General features: G+C 42.6%; 2 protein-coding genes and 1 pseudogene across 2 annotated transcripts; 2 read left to right on the top strand and 1 right to left on the bottom strand.

Moving 5' to 3' along the window:
- Positions 1-1900: 1900 nt before the first annotated feature.
- LOC123886869 (desiccation-related protein PCC13-62-like) lies at positions 1901-2667 on the top strand. The gene is made up of 2 exons (XM_045936144.1): positions 1901-2177; positions 2300-2667. Exons 1-2 carry the CDS (start codon positions 1901-1903, stop codon positions 2665-2667), a joined length of 645 nt encoding a protein of 214 aa, XP_045792100.1.
- A 1292-nt stretch (positions 2668-3959) lies between these two features.
- On the bottom strand, positions 3960-8113 carry LOC123886868 (annotated as a pseudogene).
- Positions 8114-20081: 11968 nt separating this feature from the next.
- On the top strand, positions 20082-20855 carry LOC123886867. Its single transcript, XM_045936143.1, has one exon. It carries the CDS (start codon positions 20082-20084, stop codon positions 20853-20855), a length of 774 nt encoding a protein of 257 aa, XP_045792099.1.
- Positions 20856-23588: the final 2733 nt, after the last annotated feature.

Genomic DNA, 23588 nt, shown 5'->3' with positions numbered 1-23588 from the left:
AAAGAATGATGTAGAAAGGAAAAAGTAGAATGTGTGTAAATCGGAGATATGCAAAACGAATGATATATATAGGATTAACCTGATTAATAGCCTCTTTGCTTTTTTAATGGTTTTTTCTTTCTTCATCCATCTTACTGTTGTTTCTTGAAAGGAAGAAAGTACCGTTAATGTTCATGATATCATCAAAGCAATATTTTGGCCATCCACCGCCAAAAAATCAAAAATAGACATGACTATTCACTTCAAATGTTCATGACCATGTTCAGGGCAGATCCCGAGTATTTGGAGGCTTTATTTGAAAATTAAAATTTGAACTTGTGTAGTTCTGTTTGGCATGCCTGGTTCCCACGGGATTATTTTTTTTATTAATATATCTTATTTTTGCTTGTTAAAAAAAAATATAATTTTTTTAAAAAAGTCATTATCTATTTAAATTGTAAATAAAAAAAAAATAATCATTATAGTAAATAACATCTAAAAGCGACATATTTTAATCAATAATATTAAAATACGTCTTCAATCTAATATCATTATCAACATTACATTTCCTTCGGGAAAAAAAACAAACTTTCTTATAATGTTGCATCTTTTTTTTTTTTTACAATCAACCGCAAGTTACTTATAAAATTAAGAATGTGTCTATTAAATTTTTTTTAGTAATAAATATTTTTAATAGTAACAAAGTTATTCATTTTTTTTTTTTTTTTTTTTACATATATAAATTTTTTAAAAAACCAATATAAACAATTAAAGACCTCTAAATGTTTGAAGCCCTGCGTGGTGGCTTACCTTGCACACCCACAGGGCCGGCCCTGACCATGTTTTTCGTCAATATCATTAATTTTTTTTTTTGTTTTTTATTAAAATTTCTTTATATTATGCAATAAAAAACTATCAATTTGTCATGTTATCATATAAATAAAATGGAATAATGTGACAGAAAACATATTTGTTATTGATTGAGCGTGTAAAATTATTTAATCTGTCAGTGCATATTCATTTTTCTCTAAAAAAAATAATACTTGCCATACCATGGAATGAGTTTAGCATTTTGTGTTATCGTGGTAAATAAATAGCAGGGCTCTCTCTTTTTTAATGTTTCTTCGGTTTCTTCAGTGATTTTATGAATGATTAAAAAAATAAAATTAGATACTTTTTCACTTCAAATTTATAATTACAAACCAAAAAATAGTTTTTGTAAGTTTATTAGTGGTTTCATCAATGATTAAAAAGAAATATATACTTTCATTGGGATTGCTCAAAAACAATTTTCAATTGGGAGTAATCACACTGTTTGGTGTACCGGCCCCTTCTCTTATATAGTAGGCGGCCCATATTACACCTCACGATTTTTTCACTATTTCTCTTTCTGTAAAGTTTTTGTCTTTCGTGATAATCGAACTACATATCCTAGAGTTCAAGTATATGTTCAATTCATTCGCATTAGCGATAAGGAAAACCTTAACATCTACCATTTAACTTATAAACTATAAGGGCATGTGTTAATAGTTTATTTTAAATGATATATTATTTTAAGTAGAATATAATGAACAATGATTTTAAAGAATAGGAATGAACAAAATAAATATTTTTAAGTTACAAAAAGGAATATCAATTTTATATTATATTTAAATTCAATGGATAAGAATGAACAAAATCAATCTTTTTATTTTTATTTTTTATAATGAAAAAATCAATTTTTTAATTTATACAATAGGAATGTTAATCAATTGTAAACAAATCTGAAATTAAATTATAAAAGAAGATATATTTAGGAAAAAAAATTATACTTTGAGACCCGATACAATGAACCAAAAAGCCCATAATTTGTATATAAGAGCATTGTCTAGACTAGAGTGACATATTCATCATCAACATCATCATAAAGAAGGCCTAAAACATGGCAACACATTACATTTCCATAGTCACTACCTCAATTGTTGTTTTACTTGCATCCCACATTATAAGTGTTGCTACAACCAAAGAAACAATATCATTAGATGCTAATCTTCGTGAATTTTCACTTAATTTAGAGTACTTGGAAGCTGAATTCTTTTTATTTGGAGCATCGGGTTATGCAAATGATATCAACTTTTTACTTGCATCTTATTTGATTCCTTATGTTGGTCTTACCGGATATGTTGGAGTCAATCCAATCCTCCAAAATCCTACTTATATAGCCTACTAAACCTACAAAAACTTTTCAAACTATGGGAAAAACAATTTAAAACTTTGGTTTTTACATTGATTTTTCAACCGAACTAGATTTGTAATTAATAATGTTGCTTGCTTGTATTGTATCAGTTAGTTGCAGGCCTTCTTGGAGTAGAATCGGGCCAAGATGCAGTTATACGAACATTGTTATACGAACGTCATGCATTGAAAGTGAAATCTTATAGAGTGAGTGTGGCAGAATTCACTGATTGCATTTCAAATCTTAGAAATATATTAGGAAACGGGGGTTTGAAAGATGTTGGTCTTAGTATTGTTGACATTAGCACAGTTGGGAACATCCTTGTTGGTGATGAATCTTCGCTCTCATATCCAAGGACTCCAGCAGAAATATTGAGGATTATATACGGAAGTGGTCATGAAAGTGTCCCTGGTGGGTTTTTCCCTAAAGGAGGAAATGGTCTCATACCAAGATCTCACTTACACACTACTTAATTAGAGTTATTAGAATTGATTTTTTTGTTATTTGTAAGACACCGAAAGACTAATTATAATAAGAAATTCTAGATGAGATGATTATTCTTGTTTTTTTTTTTTTTTTCTTTTCTAAAACGGACATTCATTCATTCAAAATCGTAGAATACATAGTACAATATAAGTTCATAATCGCTAAAAACTGTAAATGATAACTATGCAAACAAACTTACAGCACCCAAGTTAATTGTATACAACGGAAAAATACCTACAAATATGACGAAATTAAAGTGTCTGAAATACTCATTCTTCCAGATCTGTAATGTTGACAATGTCAACGTTTTTGATTGAATTTGCACTAGATCGAATCACATTTAACAATTCGAACCGAACAAACACCGCACAAGATAGGAACATAAAACAATGTCGCACCAAGATAACGAACAACACAACGCTGCACAATAGGATGACGAAATCACAAGAGAAATAGCTAAATATATGTGAAAATCATTTATTTGAATAAAATAAAAGGAAAAAATAATTTTGAGGAGTGATTTCGGGTCAAAAATTAACTGTTAATCACCCCTCCTTCGTGCTATTTGACAAAAAAAAGTTAACGTTTTTTGAGAAAAACTAATGAAAATGACCAATATATGACAAACAAAATTAAAGTTAAGGGAGCAATTTGTAACATTAATTAGTTAATGGACCAATATGAAATCAATAAATAAGTTAAGAGACCAATAGTCCAATTTAGCCTAACAAATTTGAATAGATAATAACAAAACACAAGACTATTTAAGAAGAATAATTATATATTTTTTCCTCACATATATTTAGCTATGTGATTTCGTCATCCTATTGTGCAACGTTGTGTTGTTCGTTATCTTGGTGCGACGTTGTTTTATGTTCCTGTCTTGTGCGGTGTTTGTTCGGTTCAAATTGTTAGATTAGATTTGATCCAGTGCATATTCAATCAAAAACTTTGACATTGTCAACATTGCAGATATGGAAGAATGAATATTTCAGACACTTTAATTTCGCCATATTTGTAGGTATTTTTCCGTTTTATACTATTAACTTGGGTACTGTAAGTTTGTGTGCATATTTATCATTTACAGTTTTTAGCAATTATGAACTTATAATGTACGATGTATTCTACAATTTTGAATGAATGAATGAATGTACGTTTTAGTAAAAAAAAAACAAACAAATCATATCATCTAGAATTTCTAATTATATTTACTCTTTGGGTGTCTTACAAATAGAGATAATAACAATACAATCAATTCCAATAAGTGTAATTAAGGAGTTTATAAGTGAGATCTTGCTATAAGACCATTTCCTCCTTAATGTAAAACCCACCAGAGACACTTTCATGACCACTTCTGTATATAATCCTCAATATTCTTCTGGAGTCCTTGGATATGAGAGCGAAGATTCATCACCAACAAGGATGTTGCCAATCTTACTAAGACCAACATCTTTCAAACCCCCGTTTCCTAATATATTTCTAAGATTTAAAATGCGATCCGTGAATTCTGCCACACTCACTCCATAAGGTTTCACTTTCAATGCACGAGGTTAGTATAACAATGTTCGTATAACTGCATCTTGGCCCGATTCTACCCCAAGAAAGCCTGCAACTAACTAATACACTACATGCAACATTATTAATTACAAATCTAGTTTGGTTGAAAAATCAATGTAAAAACCAAAGTTTTAAATTGTTTTTTCCATAGTTTGAAAAGTTTTTGTAGGTTCAGTAGGCTATACCTGTCTGTAAGTAGGATCAAGGTTTTAAATTGCGGTTGCGGTCGCGGATGCGGTTGCGGTTGCAGTTGTTGCGAATGCGGTCATTGCAGTTACTGCACGCGCAATGCGGTTGTTGCGGCGTGAAATCATTTTGAAATTTCACAAGCTATATAAAATCAAACTACTATGTAACTACACTATTTATCCACCATTGCATAGTCTTAGTTTATTCTATAAACAATAACTTGAATGTATTTAAAAATACACGGTTGAGAGATTGTTAAAAGTAAGATTTTTCATTAATTTGACACAAATTAGGATTTGAAGTTCATAAATTTTACTTTTTGGTGAGAAAATTTGAAGGAACATCGCCGAAAACAACTGATGCGACTTCCGATGCGGTTGTGATGCGGTTACAATGCGGCCGTACACGTGAATTAAGATCACACCGCAATTGCGGATGCGGACCACAATTTAAAACCTTGAGTAGGATATTGGAGGATTGGATTGACTCCAACATATCCGATAAGGCCAACATAATGAATCAAATAAGATGTAAGTAAAAAGTTGATATCATTTGCATAAGGATCAAAAGGAGGGTGCAGAGGTCTTCCAAAGGCTTTGTCCATCCATCAGCTTGGCAAATGATGATTTGCTTAGATCTAGTAAAGGCCTAGGAAATCCTTTCACTGTGCTCTTTATGGCCCTACAATTAGGATTTATAAAATTTAACGTTTTTTTTTTTTTTTTTTAGAAAAACTAACGGAAATGACCAAAATGACAAACATAATTAAAGTTAAAAATCAATTTGTAAAGCTAATTAGTTAAGGGACCTATATGACAAACATAATTAGGTCTTTTTTGGCTTAAATGCAGTTTTACCCCCTCTGTTTTGAAAAATGCGGAATTTTACCCCCTATTTTAAAATGCAGAATTTTACCCCCTATTTTATAATTTGTTGGATTTTGCCCCCCACCAAAATTTTGCACAAAATCTACTTCTGAGGCTCAAGTTCAAAGCTTCGTACATAACTCAATTTGGATCAATAATTCACCACACTGGTACCGAAACGACCGCAATCGAGTTAGTTTTCCACAGAATCAAACTCCACTAAGTTTAGAGTTACAGAGAGAGATTAATTACCGTTTTAGTGAAGGTCTGTTCAAATTAATTATCGTATGAAACTACTACTGGTATTTTCGTCATGCCTCTCACACTGTAGCTCATTTTTTAATACTATTTACATGTATGGAAATCTAAAGAAATTACCCTTGTTGGCATTTCAATTTCGTCGAATTTAGAGTTACGATGAGTTCGGTAGACGATGTTGAATTTGAAGATCACAAGTAGATTTTTGCAGAATTAGTAATTGGACAGACCTTCACTAAAACGGTAATTAATCTCTCTCTATAACTTCAAATTTAGTGGAGTTTGATTCTGTGGAAAGCTAACTCGATTACGGTCGTTTCGGTATCAGTTTTGTGAATTATTGATCCAAATTGAGTTATGTGCGAAGCTTTGAACTTGATGCTCAGAAGCAGATTTTTTGCAGAATTTTGGTTGTTGGGGCAAAATTCAACAAATTTTAAAATAGGGGGGGTAAAATTCCGCATTTTAAAATAGGGGGTAAAATTCCGCATTTTTCAAAACATGGGGGGTAAAATTGCATTTAAGCCTAGTTTTTTTTTAAGCAAATGGGGAGCAGATGGTGAACCCACTGCAACACCCTAGATATATAAATAAAAAACAAAGAACAACAAAAAGAGAAGGGGGCATAGACCAAAACATTCTCCAACAAGAAAAGCAATAAAAGAGAAAAAAGCAAAATAAATAAATAAATAAATCAAACCTAATGAAAATTGTTCTGGACTGGGCCAAGAGCTGGCCAAATCGCTTATGCCCGTCATTTGGGGCACGGCCCAATAAGGGGAGACTTCCCCGACACGTCAGCCAATGACGTGTCCTGCTTGACATAACGGATAAGCAGCACGTTAAACACATGCTCATCTATCCACGCATGTTGATCCATTCCACCATAGCTTAACAGCTAAGCAGCACGTTTAGCACGTGCTCATCCATTCAGCCACAACTGTCACGGAGCTTATCCCTTACCCGCGAATAGCGGAACGGCTCCAACCAAGATAGAGGCAAATAACGGCCTCCCCTAAGATACAGGGACTATCTTGGCAGTTGAGTCTATTGGGCCGGTTATCCCGACCCAATAGACCAACCTTTGGCCCAGCGCTGGGGGCAACTATATAAGCTCTCCTACACAGGAGAGCCAGGTATTCTAATTCATTCCATACCTTACTTTCTCTCTCTTCTCTTTGTATCTCTTGTTCTCTTGCTGACTTAGGCATCGGAGCACCTGCAGGTACAAACCCCCCCTCCGGTGTGGACAATTGCTCAACGGACCAGCCATCAACCTTTCTGATAATCAGGTTAGATCAGTGGCGCCGTCTGTGGGGACTGAGTTCCTCCCCTTCTTTTGTCTTCATTCAAGACTCTAAAGATCAAAACCGATTCCGTTTTTCAACAAACAATTTTCATCATGGCTAGTTCATCGCAGCAATTCAACGCCGCTAGCGGCGACGAGAACGTTCTCAACGTTCCAGGCTCTCCGCAGCAAGAGCATAACACCTGGACTGGGCAATGGACTTGAGGATATAGCCAACAAGCCCAATGAATATCAGAAAGAGAACAAGGCCCAAATCAAGTAAATCCTAAACACCCAATTAGGCGACACGAAGCCCAGGGCGTGACTAACGATAGCGAGGCAACGCCCAGAAGTTGAATCCCGTATTATTATAAATATCTTTTCCTTCCCTGTGTTAGCAACTGACTTGGGAAGGAAGAAACCAACTTCCAGCAACCGCCATAGCTTGGAGACCAAGGTTTTCATCCCTATTTTCACGCTATACCACCGAAGAAGATGCTAAGGACCGGATTTTTAGGAACCCTTGCTTGGAGAAGAAGACTAGAAGCTCTATAAATAGCTCCATACTTTCATTTGTAAAAGGATCGAATTCTGACTTATAAAACTCCCAGGGTTGTTGGGATTGAATCAAGTGTAACCACATCATTTAATCAATAATATAAACCCCTTTGAGTTTTTACCAGAACATTTTGGCGCCCACCGTGGGGCTGCGGTAAAATCATTTGATCCCAGCAACTAGACAAAAAATCAAACATCTTCACATGGCTGGAGAGCATGAAAACAACGATAACTCTAGCGTTAACACCCTGCAAGCCGCCGTCGTAGAAATACGGCGCTTACAAACTCAGATTGCGGCCATCGAAGCCGAAAGAACTAATGAGAAAGAGAAAGCGAAATTGATTTCGGAGGAGGAGGAGGGAGAGGGCGTCATGGACGTACAGCCTTTAGCACAACACTTGTGGGATGCCCAAGTGGTGGAAACAATCAAGGTTCCTCACCTTCCTACCTTCGACGGAAAGACGGATCCAAGGGAGCACCTGATGGCAATTGGAACACAAACCGCCATAATCAATGCTCCGGAGCATCTAAAGTGTAAACTACTAGCCGGCACCTTCAAGGATGTCGCCCTACGTTGGTACATGAACCTTCCAAAGAACTCAATTGAGAGTTATGCTGACTTTCATAAAAAATTCATCCACCAGTTCGCTGGGTCGAAACACGTGAAAGTCACATCAACCAGTCTCTTCTCCATCCGCCAAAACCATGGCGAGTCATTGCGTAGTTTCCTAGCCAGATTCAGCGAAGCCACCATCAAGGTCTCAAATCCCAATCAGGAGATGGTTGTGGCAGCCTTCCACAATGGGCTAAGAGCAGGACATTTCAATGAGTCCTTAGCCCAAAAGCCAGCCTCGTCAATGCAAGAGGTAAATAAGAGGGCGGAGTGTTATATAAAGGGCGAGGAAAGTAACGCCGAAAAAAGACAAAGAGACGTTAAGGAGAAGGAATACGTGGGCCGCGCCACCAGAGCGCCTGAACACCCACGACTAAAAACGGGAGGCCACCAAGGAGACCCATGGCAAAGGCACCACGGTAAGCCCTACCGCCAACCGCCCAGAAGAGAATTCAGGAACCATCCCGCCAATGAAGACCTCACGCCATTAAATGCCTCAAAGGTTTACGTCTTAAACGAAATTCTGGCCACTGGTTTGGCAAGCCTCCCCCCAAGGAGAACCAGTAACATTCCCATGGGGCTTGACGATAATGCCTGGTGCGCATACCACAGGTGTAGAGGTCACTCCACAGAAAAATGCTTTCGCTTAAGAGATTTAATCGAAGAACTAATAAAAAGCGGACACCTCCGCAAATTCATTGACGATGCCACCCAAGGGCGGGTTGTCGTGCCAAAAGTCCCCCGACAGGAGCCACGGGACCCCCCTGGGCCAAATAGGGAGCCTCCCAAGGGGAGAATCTCCGTGAATACAATAGCGGGAGGATTCTCAGGAGGAGGTGAATCAAGCTCAGCAAGGAAAAGGTATGTACGCCGAGCCATCTCGGAAATATACCTCGTAAGACAACCCCAACCATTAGACGTACCAGATTTGGCGTTCACTGCACAGGATGGGCTGGAGGTAGCGCCTCATGACGATGATCCTTTAGTGATACAAGTCCAAATTTTGAACTGCGATGTAAAGAGAGTACTGATAGACTCAGGAAGTTCGGCGGACATTATGTACTGGGAAGCTTTCAAGGCCATGCAATTGGCAGAAGAACAATTGCAACCCTACTCAGGAACCCTGGTTGGGTTCTCTGGCGAACAAGTGGATGTAATGGGCTACGCCTCCCTTCTTACCACGTTTGGGGAAGGCAGCAACGCCAAAACTATCAAGGTGCGATACCTGGTAGTTAAAACTCCTTTTACCTCCTATAATATTATTATAGGTAGGCCCGCCTTTAACACATTGGGGGCGGCCATGTCCACTCTATACCTAGCAATAAAATACCCCCTTGATAATGGGGGAGTAGGAACAGTAAGGGGCGATCAGATTCTCGCCAAGAAATGCTACGAGTCTAGCTTAAAGATACGACACCGAATTTCCAGCGCAAGCGGAAAATTCGAAAGAAGACAAGCCGCAATTCCAGGCGGCATAAACATCATAGAGAGCGCAGATATGGATCCGAGGGAGGAATTTCAAGATCGAAGGGTAAGCCCTATAGAAGACCTGGAGCAGGTCCAAATTGGCGATCACCCACACCAGACAACCAGCTTGGGAACAGCGTTGCCCAGCGAGGAGAGGAGACGAATCATCAAAATCTTGAAGGATAACGCTGATCTATTCGCATGGAAGCCTTCAGATATGCCAGGGATTGACGAAGGGGTGATAACACATAAACTTTCAATATCACCCAGCACAAAACCAGTCTCCCAAAGAAAAAGGAAGGTGGGAGAAGAAAGACGAGTCGCTATAGCGGAAGAAGTAGAGAAGCTAAAGGAAGCCGGATTCATCGAAGAAATAAAATACCCCTCATGGTTGGCAAATGTCGTCATGGTGAAAAAGGCCAACGGAAAGTGGAGAATGTGCGTGGACTTCACAGATTTAAACAAGGCGTGTCCCAAAGATCCATATCCCCTACCCAACATAGACAGGTTAATTGATGGCGCCTCGGGGTGCAAGATGCTGAGTTTCATGGACGCCTACTCCGGATACAATCAAATAAAGATGAACCCCTTAGACGCCTGCCATACAGCCTTTATGTCGAACACCTGCAATTATTTTTACAACGTCATGCCTTTTGGATTGAAGAATGCGGGAGCAACATACCAAAGGTTGATGGACAGGGTTTTTGCCGAGCAAATAGGGAAGAACTTAGAGGTATATATCGACGACATGGTAGTAAAAACTTCCGAGGGAAGTCGCCATGATGATGATCTGTTGGACATCATGGGATCAGTAAGAAAGTACAACATGAGACTAAACCCAGCAAAGTGTTCCTTTGGAGTACAAGCCGGGAAATTCTTAGGGTTTATGCTCACCAGCAGAGGGATAGAGGCTAACCCCGAAAAATGCCAAGCCATCATAGACATGAGGAGCCCTACATCCGTGAAAGAAGTACAAACCTTGACAGGCAGAATAGCGTCACTATCCAGATTTCTATCATGTGCGGGCGAAAAGGGTTTCCACTTCTTCGCATCCCTTAGAAAAAATGAGAGATTCTCCTGGACACCAGAATGTGAAGAAGCCTTCAGACAACTAAAAGAGTTCCTAGCATCACCGCCCATCTTGACACGCCCATTACCAGGTAACACCCTTTACCTATATCTCGTAGTTTCGGATAGAGCTTTGAGTTCAGCTCTAGTTCAGGAAATAGAAGGCGAAGAAAAACCTATATATTTTGTAAGTAGAACCCTAAGGGGAGCAGAAACAAGGTATCAAAGAATAGAGAGGTTATCTCTCGCGGTAGTTGTCACAGCCAGAAAATTAAGGCAGTACTTTCAAAGCCACCAGGTAGTTGTTAGAACAGATTACCCTATCAAGAACGTCCTCCGAAAGCCAGACTTGGCAGGAAGGATGGTAGCGTGGTCCGTTGAACTATCAGAATTTGACATCACCTTCTCACCTAGAGGGGCCATTAAGTCACAAAGACTAGCTGATTTTGTATTGGAAATGTCTACTCCGCCAACAACAGAGAAAACGGCGTCTTGGACACTCTCAGTTGACGGGGCCTCCAATGTGCGAGGAAGTGGAGCCGGAATAGTACTGGAAGGACCAGATGGCGTTATGATAGAACAATCACTACGTTTCGCCTTCAAAGCCAGCAACAATCAAGCAGAATACGAAGCTTTGATAGCAGGAATGAAGTTAGCAAGCGATATGGAGGTAAAAGAATTAAGGTCATGAGTGATTCCCAGCTGGTAACCAACCAAGTATCAGGGAAGTTTCAAACGAAGGAGCCGCAGTTAATCAAATACGTGGAAAGAGTTCAAAACCTAGCTAAGCATTTCGATTCTTTCGAATTAGTTTACGTTCCCCGCGAACAAAACATGAGAGCAGATCTATTGTCAAAGCTGGCGAGCACCAAAAAACCAGGAAGCCATAGAACCGTTATCCAAGAGACTATAAAAATCCCCAGCATCAGCGGGGAAGAGGTGATGATGGTAATAGAAGAAGAAGACTGGAGATCGCCCATTATCCGGTACCTCCAAAAGGATGAGCTCCCGAAAGAAAGGGAAAAGGCTTTTAAATTGAAGAAAATGGTGGCATGGTATTCAATGGTAGGGGATAAGCTATACAAAAGGGGATTTGCGTCCCCCCTCCTTTTATGCGTCAGTACCGAAGAAGCCAAGCGCATCATGTCTGAAGTACACGAGGGATCGTGTGGTAGTCATATCGGTTCAAGAGCATTAGCAGGAAAGATATTAAGAGCAGGATTTTATTGGCCAGATATACATGATGATACCGCCATGTATGTAAGAAACTGTGACAAATGCCAAAGACACGCCAACCTGCATCACGTTCCGGGGGAGCCGCTAAAGTCAGTATTATCCCCATGGCCCTTTTTCATGTGGGGTGTAGATATCGTTGGTCCATTTCCGGTTGGCTATAAACAAGCGCGATGGATCATCGTCGCCGTGGACTACTTTACAAAATGGATTGAAGCAGAACCGGTATCCGGCATCATCTGCAGATTTGGACTGCCCAAGTATATCGTATCCGACAACGGTACACAGTTCGCCAGCGAAAAGGTCGTAGAGTTCTGTCGAAGCAAAGGAATCAAAAACACCTTTATATCAGTGGAGCATCCACAAGCTAACGGACAAGCAGAGTCAGCAAATAAGGTGATACTAAGAGCCTTAAAAAGGAGGCTAGATAGCAAAGGCGAAGCTTGGGTAGCCCACATCTCACCCATCCTCTGGTCGTATCACACCACTCCCCAATCCTCGACAGGAGAAGCGCCATTTACAATGGTCTATGGTTCAGACGCGATGATCCCGGTGGAAATAAATCCTCCTAGTTGGCGCAGAGAAACCACGACGCAGGAAGAGAACGACAGAGCTTTGGAAGAGAACCTAGACATGATCGAGGAAAGAAGAGAAAGAGCGCATTTCAGAGAATTCGCCATAAAGCAAAGGGCCGCTAGGCGTTATAATACGAGAGTCAAACAAAGGAGTTTTCAAGAGGGCGATCTAGTGCTGAAAAGACCTATGGGAAAGGATAAAGGAGGAAAGTTCGCGGCAAACTGGGAAGGCCCCTTTCGGGTGCAAGAAGCTTTCGAAGGAGGAGCATATCGCCTAGAGACCATGGAAGGAAGAATCCTCCCCAGGACGTGGAACGTAGCAAACTTAAAGTTCTACTACAGCTAATCGCGGGGCATCACGTTACGGGTGGAAGAATAAGTAAAACCATTCTCTTCTTTTAGCAATATTTTTAATGATGTATAAGAACCGTTTTCATAAATGAATAAAAAGACAATGAGACACTCTTTTCCCCTGTTTTGACTGGGGTTTTTATCGAGGCTCATTGAATTTCAAAATTCTAGTAGTTTATATCTTCTTGCATATCTCAAAATATTTGCGTCAACCTGATTAAGTTACGGGCTCTGAATCAACGAAAATGGTTATCTCAAACTTGAGCTCTGAATCTTTATCAAAGATCAACTCAGATGTGAGCGCTGAACCATAAAACAAGGTTGCAAGGCCTTGGCGTTACCTGTAAGTCTTACGAGTTGGGTACGTCAGAAAAAGAAAAATTAAACAAGGTTGCAAGGCCTTGGCGTTACCTGTAAGTCTTACGAGTTGGGTGCGTCAGAAAAAGAAAAATTAAACAAGGTTGCAAGGCCTTGGCGTTACCTGTAAGTCTTACGAGTTGGGTGCGTCAGAAAAAGAAAAATTAAACAAGGTTGCAAGGCCTTGGCGTTACCTGTAAGTCTTACGAGTTGGGTGCGTCAGAAAAAGAAAAATTAAACAAGGTTGCAAGGCCTTGGCGTTACCTGTAAGTCTTACGAGTTGGGTGCGTCAGAAAAAGAAAAATTAAACAAGGTTGCAAGGCCTTGGCGTTACCTGTAAGTCTTACGAGTTGGGTGCGTCAGAAAAAGAAAAATTAAACAAGGTTGCAAGGCCTTGGCGTTACCTGTAAGTCTTACGAGTTGGGTGCGTCAGAAAAAGAAAAATTAAACAAGGTTGCAAGGCCTTGGCGTTACCTGTAAGTCTTACGAGTTGGGTGCGTCAGAAAAAGAAAAATTAAACAAGGCCTTGGCGTTACCTGTAAGTCTTACGAGTTGGGTGCGTCAGAAAAAGAAAAATTAAACAAGGTTGCAAGGCCTTGGCGTTACCTGTAAGTCTTACGAGTTGGGTGCGTCAGAAAAAGAAAAATTAAACAAGGTTGCAAGGCCTTGGCGTTACCTGTAAGTCTTACGAGTTGGGTGCGTCAGAAAAAGAAAAATTAAACAAGGTTGCAAGGCCTTGGCGTTACCTGTAAGTCTTACGAGTTGGGTACGTCAGAAAAAGAAAAATTAAACAATGTTGCAAGGCCTTGGCGTTACCTGTAAGTCTTACGAGTTGGGTGCGTCAGAAAAAGAAAAATTAAACAAGGTTGCAAGGCCTTGGCGTTACCTGTAAGTCTTACGAGTTGGGTGCGTCAGAAAAAGAAAAATTAAACAAGGTTGCAAGGCCTTGGCGTTACCTGTAAGTCTTACGAGTTGGGTGCGTCAGAAAAAGAAAAATTAAACAAGGTTGCAAGGCCTTGGCGTTACCTGTAAGTCTTACGAGTTGGGTGCGTCAGAAAAAGAAAAATTAAACAAGGTTGCAAGGCCTTGGCGTTACCTGTAAGTCTTACGAGTTGGGTGCGTCAGAAAAAGAAAAATTAAACAAGGTTGCAAGGCCTTGGCGCTACCTGTAAGTCTTACGAGTTGGGTGCGTCGGAAAAAGATACAGCAAAGAAAGGCGAGATTATCAACACCGCCAGAAGAAGCGTATACACAACCAAAGCAAGGCGATTCATTATAACGCCAAATGACAACAGGTATAAAGTATTTTCTATCGATTCACAATTATTATAGAATGTTGAAGATATAACTGGTGAGAATGACAGAAGGCGTTACCTCACAACGTAATGCAAAATTCATCCGCAAAATTATGAAGAAAGAAGATCATTGCAAATAAAGGAATTAATAGAAACCCAATAAAGGGTAAATTGTTCAGACCACAAAGGGGCATACAGAATAGTTACAAAAGCCACATAAGGGCAAAATTTAATCTATTACAACAAAAAAAAAAGAAGTCATTCACTGAGGAGGAACATAAGGGACGAGCTTTCCGTCAACTATCTGCTTCATTGCATCGGCCTCGCCCAGGCGCTCAGCATCCAAATCAGGAAAGAGCAACTTAACCTGCTCGATCGCAAAGGCAAAGCCCTCATCATATTGGTTGGCTGCACAGAGTTGAAGCTCATTGATGTCGTTCTCCAACCTTACCTTCTCATCAGCTAAGGTCCCAACAGACAGTACCGCCTCATCCTTCTCCTTGGAAAGCTTAGAAAGTTTTTCGTCCTGAGCAGCAGCATTCTCTTTAAGCTTGGTCTCAGAAGCGGCATAGCTTTCTTTAATCTTGGCCAGCTTCTCCTCATACTCTTTCCTCAGCCTCTCTGCCTCGCCCTCCCGTTCTTCCTTCAACTTTTTGATGTCATCCTCCAGCTTCGCCTTAGTTTCAGAATACCTCTTCTCAATATCAGCGAGGTTATCATCAACCATCTTCACTTTTTGCCTCGCCTCCATAACCTCTTGCTCCTGGCGGTTTGTCAACAGATAATTAAGGAGAGTACCCTTGACCTCATACTCTAAGGCTTTCTTCCTCAGGTCTTCCGTCGAAGTGTTGGTGAAGCGAGTCATGTCACCCACCATCGTTACTCCTCTCTCAATAAACTCCAGAGGATCGAAGGAGCTCCAGGAAAGGGGCGCAGCGGCTTCAGCGTCTTGAGAAGGAGGCTGAGAAGAACTAGAAGCCGCACCTTTGCCCTTGTCAGCACCCCCAGCCTTTTGAGTAGTCTTCATTTTTTTTTGGTTTTTTGGGAGGAGGAGGAGCAACACCCTCGTTTCCCTCCGCTTCAGCAGCTATTTTTCCCGGGATCTCAACACGGATCCGCCCTTCATGCTTCTTCTTGCTTCGCCCTTCTTTTACAGCAGCTTCCTCCACTTGCAGCTGCTTCAACGGATCAACCACAGTAACAACAGGTTTTGCCTTCTGTTGGCGAGCCTTTGCCAAAAACGCCAATCTTTCCTCATTTGAGATAGTTCTCATTCTCTCTACAAAAAAAAAAGAGACGACAAAAATACAAGTTAGTAATAAGGCGAGATCAACACTAAACAGAAGTAGAAAAATACCAAATGCATTACTTACGTAGATACTCTGTCAGGACTTCACTATTACCCTCACACCTAAGAATGTCGGCGGTATCCATAAGAGCATAGGAGTCAAGGAAGTTGACGGTATCTTGTTCAAAATCACTCAAGGCCTCAAAGACGGCTCCCTTGATAAGCCTAGGGTTATCGGTCCAGTAGAAGGGAAATAGAGGATCTTCTACTTCATCATACATCAAATCCGGGAGTTGATCGCCACAGCGAACCCGGAAGAAAGAGTTCTTAAAGTTCTTGAAGTTGGAAGCGTACAAACTCAGGAGGCGGCGGTTAGGTTGACTGCTAAGGGAGACTAAAGCTTGGGGTTTTAAGTTTTTAATGTGGTAGAAGGAGAAAAAGACGCCAATTGAGGGCTCCAGTTCGAAACCTAAGCACATCACCTCGAAGGCTTTGACAAAGGCCCAACTATTGGGATGGAGCTGGGTAGGGGCGACGTTAAGAACCCTTAACATCTCCGCCTCAAAAGGGGTAAAGGGCAGCCAAATATTGAGGGGTTGGATCACGCCAGTATAAAGGTAGAAATAATGCGGCGGATTGTCATTCTTAGAAAATACAAACTCATCCTCTCTGACAGGCTCGGTAATAATAGAATCTTCATGTCGAGAGTCAGAAAGTTTGACGGCTTTCCTAAAGCTGCTCACCATTTCCACACTAGTATACTTCGAAGGAACTTCCATGGTGACTGGAGTATAATCAGCAACGACCAGATCTCGACAAGGATTCTTCCGCTTTCCTGTGAAAGAGGAAGGGGAGATTATGACACAATCACTGTCATTACCACTATCACTACTGCTATCACTATCACTACTACTACTCCCAACATCAAAACCCCATAATTCCGAGTAAAACCCTCGGCTATTAAGGACGCCGTTAGCCCTAGTATAGTGGGCGCGAACTTGTTGCGCCCATTCGAGATAACTAGGAGAAGAAATAGGAACCCTCTCCTCATTATCATCTAACTCCCTCAAAATAACCATCTATCCAAACCTAATCAGAAAACTAGGGTTCCTACTCAAGACAGACCAAATCGGCGAAAAGGAGTAAGGTATAAAAGAAAGAATACCTCAAAGAAATTGACAAAGCTTGGAGAAATAAACTGGAAGCGTCCTAACACGAAGCGTTGAACAAAGGCTTGCTGGAAGATCGAAGAAGGATATGCGAAAGAGAATACTGATTCGCGAGAAGAAATAAGTAAAGGGAAAGAAGAAACGGAGATACTACTTATAAAGAGGGAAACCTTTTCGACTGGTTGAAGTCCAGAAGTCGAAGTAAGAAGTATCGCGTGCGTCGTCGGATTAAATAAGTGTCAAAAAGCGTGTATCCCGAGAGTAAGTTTTGGAAGATTTATCGTCAAATAGTTATTATCCTAAAAGGCGAACTTGAAGTCGCCTCGAAGCACAATGCGCCTCTGGAATGACCACGCCAAAAGTACGAGCCTCGCCTTTTTTGGGCATAACAGAAGTTAACAGGAAAAACGCCCAAAAGGAAAAGATTCAAGATTAAGGAGAAAGCAAAACACAGAAACAATAAATTCAGTCCTAGACCAAAAATCTTTATTAATTTTGAAAAATAAAGGTACAATGATAGAAAGCAAAATTACAAAGAAAAACTAATCTTAAAAGTCCTATCACTCGGACTCTGAATCCTTCTGCACAGGCTCAGGAAGCGTCATCTTAGATTCCACGGTAATCCGGGATCCATCTTCTTCACCCGACGAAGAAGCACGAGAAGAAAGCTCGGGAGGAACATACGTCTCCAGAAACGAAACATAATCCTCATCACCACTACCAGAATCGGAGGTATCCGAGGAAAGAATGATAACCTCCACCTTCTTGACCTCTTTAGACCTTCGGGAGCGAGTGGAGTTAGAAGTAGACACCTCTACCCTTTTCTTCCTTCCCTGAGGTTGAGACTTCTCAGCAACAGGTATTTTGGCATTTTTCTTTTCCATTGAGAGGATTCAAAACAAGTTAATAGAAATTCGAGTTTTTATCAGGTGATATTTATAGTCAATGTTTAACCTTAACATCGTTATCAACGGTAGTAATAAATGCTTGGGCAGTTGCAACCACCAAGTTTTGACTGTCTCGAAAAATGTCATTTTTACGTTTCCAAGAAGTCAAAGTTTGACCCATTTTAGTTATCGAAGACTGCAAAGAGAGGCGGTACTAAAAAGAACAAAAGAGCAACACATAAGGAAAGGAAATTGCGTAATATTCAAATTCTTATAAGGGAAAAACAACGAAAACGAAAGTACAGAAAGAAAAATAGCAAAGATCCCAAAATGCGGAAGCAAATTACAAATACTAGAAAGAAAAGCACAAAACGGAAAGATGAGCAAGCAAAAGATTTCATGGCATGGTAGAGCTCCCCAATTCACCAGCATCGGCAACGGCGATACGGTGCATTTCCTCCAATGCCCGTTTCACCCTCTTCGCCTTCACCATGTTTTCTTCAATGGGCTTCAGATCCTCTCTCAGCTCGCTCTGCTTGTCCAAAAGATCCACCAAAGAGTGGCGCCTGGAAATCAACTTAGCAACATCATCCCTAATCTCGCCTTGAAGAGCCCTCTTCCTCTTCACAAGCGGCTTCATCTCCTTGTTCAGCAGCGCCAAACGATCGTCCACTCTCCGCTCCTCGTTAAAGCATATTCCTAAGATCTCCTCCTGCACACCCATGGTCTCTTTCGTGATCTCTATCTGGCTGTCGACAGCTTCGGTAACTTCGGCATGGCATTCTTTGACATTCTCCACAGCAATCACAAAGGATGCACTATCCTTCAACTCCTTCTCCAGACGCAGCACACTGTCAAGAAAACGCTTCTCTTCCTTGGTCAACCTCCAGCAATAATCATTAAGCTCTTTGACAAATTCCGAGAACTCACCAAAATCGTCCATTAAGTCCTCCGTACTCAGGTTCAACATACGGCGGAGTCGCTTGATAACCGGAGAATCGGGAGACTGACCGCATTCAAAGGGAGGATTTTTAGGAGACATAACTTTGAAAGGAAGTCTCAACTTTTCAGCAGACAAGAAAGGATGAATTGATCAAGGCACCGGATGCTTCATTTATAGGTAAAGAAATCTTATCGTGGCAGCGGTAAGTAGGGAGACGGTTGATAAAAATCACACACGAACAGAGGAACGTGCGCCAGAAGGTGGGAGAGGACGTGATAGAAATCATTTCGCGCCATAATATTGAGAGGGAAATTTCGAATCACATTTAAGTACTTCACTCCTTTGGACTTCGTACTTGGGGGGCTGTGGACTGGGCAATGGACATGAGGATATAGCCAACAAGCCCAATGAATATCAGAAAGAGAACAAGGCCCAAATCAAGTAAATCCTAAACACCCAATTAGGCGACACGAAGCCCAGGGCGTGACTAACGATAGCGAGGCAACGCCCAGAAGTTGAATCCCGTATTATTATAAATATCTTTTCCTTCCCTGTGTTAGCAACTGACTTGGGAAGGAAGAAACCAACTTCCAGCAACCGCCATAGCTTGGAGACCAAGGTTTTCATCCCTATTTTCACGCTATACCACCGAAGAAGATGCTAAGGACCGGATTTTTAGGAACCCTTGCTTGGAGAAGAAGACTAGAAGCTCTATAAATAGCTCCATACTTTCATTTGTAAAAGGATCGAATTCTGACTTATAAAACTCCCAGGGTTGTTGGGATTGAATCAAGTGTAACCACATCATTTAATCAATAATATAAACCCCTTTGAGTTTTTACCAGAACACACCGTTTTGTCACCGGTGCGTGACAATACCACCACAACACGTGGTCCAGAAAGCGACCTCCGGGACGGCCGGGAAACCTCTGTCTCGTCCGATGAAGAGGACGTTGAGGTCTTGACCGAACGTCTATTGGGCAAACACCCTCAGCTTAAACACGGCAGACAACGCCGGGCAGGCCGTAACTTTGGCCAATTCTGAGATCGCAGCCTTAATCGCAGCCTTTAAACAAACAACTGAGTCTATGCAGGCTCAAGGTCGTCGACTGGACGAACATAATGAAAGAATCGCCGCGCTGGAAAGGAGCCGGCGCCGCAGAAAGACCAACTCTCCCCCGCGGAGACACCAGGCTACTCCTTCCCCTCCCCGTCCGGCGGCTGTCAAACATCGACGCCCCGACCTAGAGAGGGTCGAAGTTACTCCTCGGAAGAGAGATCGTACTCCTCCTCATCGCGAGGGTAGGCTTTCCCCGGGCAAGAAAGGGAAACACGAAGCTCCGCACCGCCATTCACCTCAAGGGTTGGCGCTGATGACCAAGCAGGGCGCGTCGGGCAGCTACCATCCCCGCAACTACAAGTCTCGTAGTCCAACGCCCATGCCCGACGATTATTCTCCCCGGTCTTCCGAGGACCATTCTCCCAACGGGAGTGACGAGGGCGATCCCCGATGCCCCCTTTCCAAAGGCATCTTGAAGGCGCACATACCTAAGGGCTTCGAGAGACCTCCTACGCTCCCTGCGTACGATGGTTTGACCGACCCCGACGATCACATAGCTAATGTCAACGCTAATCTGGATTTCAGGAATATTAGCGGTGCCATTAGGTGCAGACTTTTCCCGACCACGCTGAGGAAGGGAGCTATGGCATGGTACCAAAGCCTGCCCCCTCACTCTATCCACTCGTGGAGAGACCTTACAGACAAGTTCTGTAGACACTTCACAGCTTCCCGCAAGCATCCAAAGATTGTGCTTGCCTTGGAGGCCATATACCAAGCTGAGGAAGAAACTCTCCGCAATTTCGTCGAGAGGTTCAATAAAGAGGCCGTGCAGGTCGAGACGACCGATGATATGAAGAAGTATTTGCTGCAGAGGGGCCTTCGCCCGGGCAGCGATTTTTCCAAAGCTGTTGGCATTGAAAAGCCACCCACCTGGGACGACCTCCTCGAAAAAGCTCAAAAGTACATTCAGTACGAGGAGGTCCAGGCAGCTGATGTCGCCCGCCTTGCCCGACCTGAAAGCAGCCACCCTGCCCGCGAATCCACTCATAGGAGCGATGATAGGGGCGACGACAGGGGAAGCGACAGAGGCGGTGATAGAGGCGGCGATAGGGGCGGCGAAAGGGGGAGAGATAGAAGGAGGGGCGAGAGATGAGAACCTCGTGGCCCTCCAAGCACGTTCAGCGCTTACACCCCCTCGTCAAATCACGGGCAGAAGTATTCGCTGAAGTCCACACCTCCGAATTCAACAGAGCAGGAGTAAAGTGGTCAAAGCCAACCCCCCTTAAGCCTGGCCAAGACAAGAATAGGTATTGCAAATACCACAAAAGTTATGGTCACAGAACCGATGACTGCTTCCAGCTAAAGGATGCTATTGAAATTATGATAAGGAACAGACAGCTGAAAGAGTTCGTTAAAAGAAACAACGACCCTCGACCAGAGGCCGTGGAAGCTCGCGCGGTCGAGGAGGTAATTCCCCAACCAGCCGGGCAGAGCAGTACCAAGCAGATCGCCATGAGCGTATCCCGGCCCGAAGATTTTGCTATCCCCAGCTGTTTCGGGGACATCTATACTGGTCCTACGCTTAGCACGTGGGACTATTTTACAGACTCATTCGTCATATCCGGTGGTCGTATGGACAAGCACACCATCGGATCAATAAAAAGAAAGTTTGAGGAGCTCATCGACACGTCCTCGAACATGAACGCAACGCTGGACAGGGCGAAGGGGCGATCTATGCCTTTAGCCTTCTATCTTGAGGAGCTGCCCGGAGGGACAGCCAACTTTCAAATTCCCCTCCTCGTCCGGGCAGACATGGCCAACATGGATGTTCGTCGGGTCCTAATCGATCCAGGGAGCTCCTGCAACATCATGTACGCCAGCCTTTTCAAAACTTTGCAGCTGGACGAAACGCATCTCACCCCATACTTGGGCTCAGATCTCACAGGATTCAACGGGGCAACTACTAAGCCTTGGGGCTATGTCGACCTCATCGTCACCTTTGGCACCGAGGAAACTGCCAAGTCGATCAGGGTCAAATTCTTGGTCGTAGACTGCCCCTGCCTCTACCAGTGCATCATCGGCAGGACGGCCATAGCAGACCTGATCGCTGTCCCCTCCACTGCTCACCTGAAGATGAAGTACTATACTTCCAAAGGGCAGGTTGCTACTCTGCACGGGAACATTGAAGCTGCGAGGAGGTGCTTCGAGGCAGCATCTAAGGGCAACAACTTCGTTGGCAAAGCCCCTGAACCAAAGAAGCCGAAGCCCTCCCCGGAATCACAACCAAAGTTGCCCGCACCAAACGTGAGCTCTGTTGATCTTGACAGCCGCACCTCCAAGAAAGATCATAAGGAGGAGAAAAAGTTGCGGAAGGAGGAGAAGGAGTCTGATGAGGCGAGCAAAGAGCATTACCGCCCCATTCCAGATGGAGACTTCGAGATAGTCCAGTTCGGCGAGGACCCAGCTAAAGGAGTCAAGATTGGCACAGGGCTCCCCGACTTGGCAAGGAAGCAGCTGAAAGCATGCCTGAGAGAAAATGATGATCTGTTTGCATGGCACGCTGTTGATATGCCCGGGCTGGATCCAAACATCGCGTTCCATCAACTTACCGTCGACCCACTTGCTAGTGCCGTAGTGCAACGTAGGCTTAGGCAGTCTCCCGAAAAAGCGGAGGCTGCTGAAAAAGCTGTAAAAGACCTCTTAGAGGCAAATTTTATTTCTGAAGCCAGATACACTACCTGGTTGTCCAACGTTGTACTCGTTAAAAAATCTAATGGAAAATGAAGAATGTGTGTTGACTATACCGATCTCAATAGGGCTTGCCCTAAAGATTCCTATCCTTTACCTTGCATTGATAAATTAGTTGATAATTCCTCCGGTTTTAAATTATTGTCTTTTATGGATGCATATTCAGGATACAATCAAATCCCAATGGCTGTGGCCGACAGGGAAAAAACAGCTTTCATGACTGAGTCGAGCAACTATTACTACAACAAAATGCCCTTCGGTCTAAAAAACGCTGGTGCTACGTACCAGCGAATGATGAACAAGGTGTTCTAGGGAGAAATAGGCGATATGCTCGAAGTGTACATGGACGACATGATCGTAAAATCCCATGAGGAAATCGATCATACCGCCCATCCACGTAAGGTCTTCGAGCAGGCCAGAAAACATAACATGCGATTCAACCCAGAAAAGTGCACCTTCGGGGTATAGGCAGGAAAGTTCCTCGGATTCTATCTAACAGAACGAGGAATCGAAGCCAACCCCGACAAGTGTCGCGCCTTTACCGAGCTCCCATCTCTGAGCAACAAAAAATCGATCCAAACCCTGAACGGAATGCTGACCTCATTATCTCGCTTCGTAGCGAAATCCGCCCAACACGCATTGCCCCTCTTCAAATTACTAAGGAAAGAAGCTGTGTTCGAATGGACGGACGAGTGCGAGCAGACCCTCCAACATCTGAAGAAGGCCCTGTCCGAACCCCCAGTCCTCTCACGCCCGGATGTCGAGGAGGTATTATACATTTACCTCTCTGTCGCATCTGAGGCCGTCAGCGCAGCTCTTGTCTGCGAAACAACGGAAGGACAAAAACCAGTATACTTTACGAGCAAGGCTCTCCAGGGGCCCGAACTCAGATATCAACAAATCGAGAAGGTGGCCCTTGCCTTGATAAACGCAGCAAGAAGACTACGTCACTACTTCCTAGCACACACAATCGTAGTCCGAACCGACCAACCCATCAAGTCACTGCTTGGTCGACCAGATATGGCGGGCAGGATGCTCAAATGGTCCCTCCGTCATTCAGGAAATACTCCCTCGACCAAGCATCGAGAAGCCGACTAACGTCCTCGACGTAAATGTCATCGGCGACAAAAACTGCTGG

Source organism: Trifolium pratense, linkage group LG5 (assembly GCF_020283565.1).
Source record: "Trifolium pratense cultivar HEN17-A07 linkage group LG5, ARS_RC_1.1, whole genome shotgun sequence".
Taxonomy (NCBI): Eukaryota; Viridiplantae; Streptophyta; class Magnoliopsida; order Fabales; family Fabaceae; genus Trifolium; species Trifolium pratense.
This window is presented reverse-complemented; position numbering and strand designations above follow the sequence as displayed.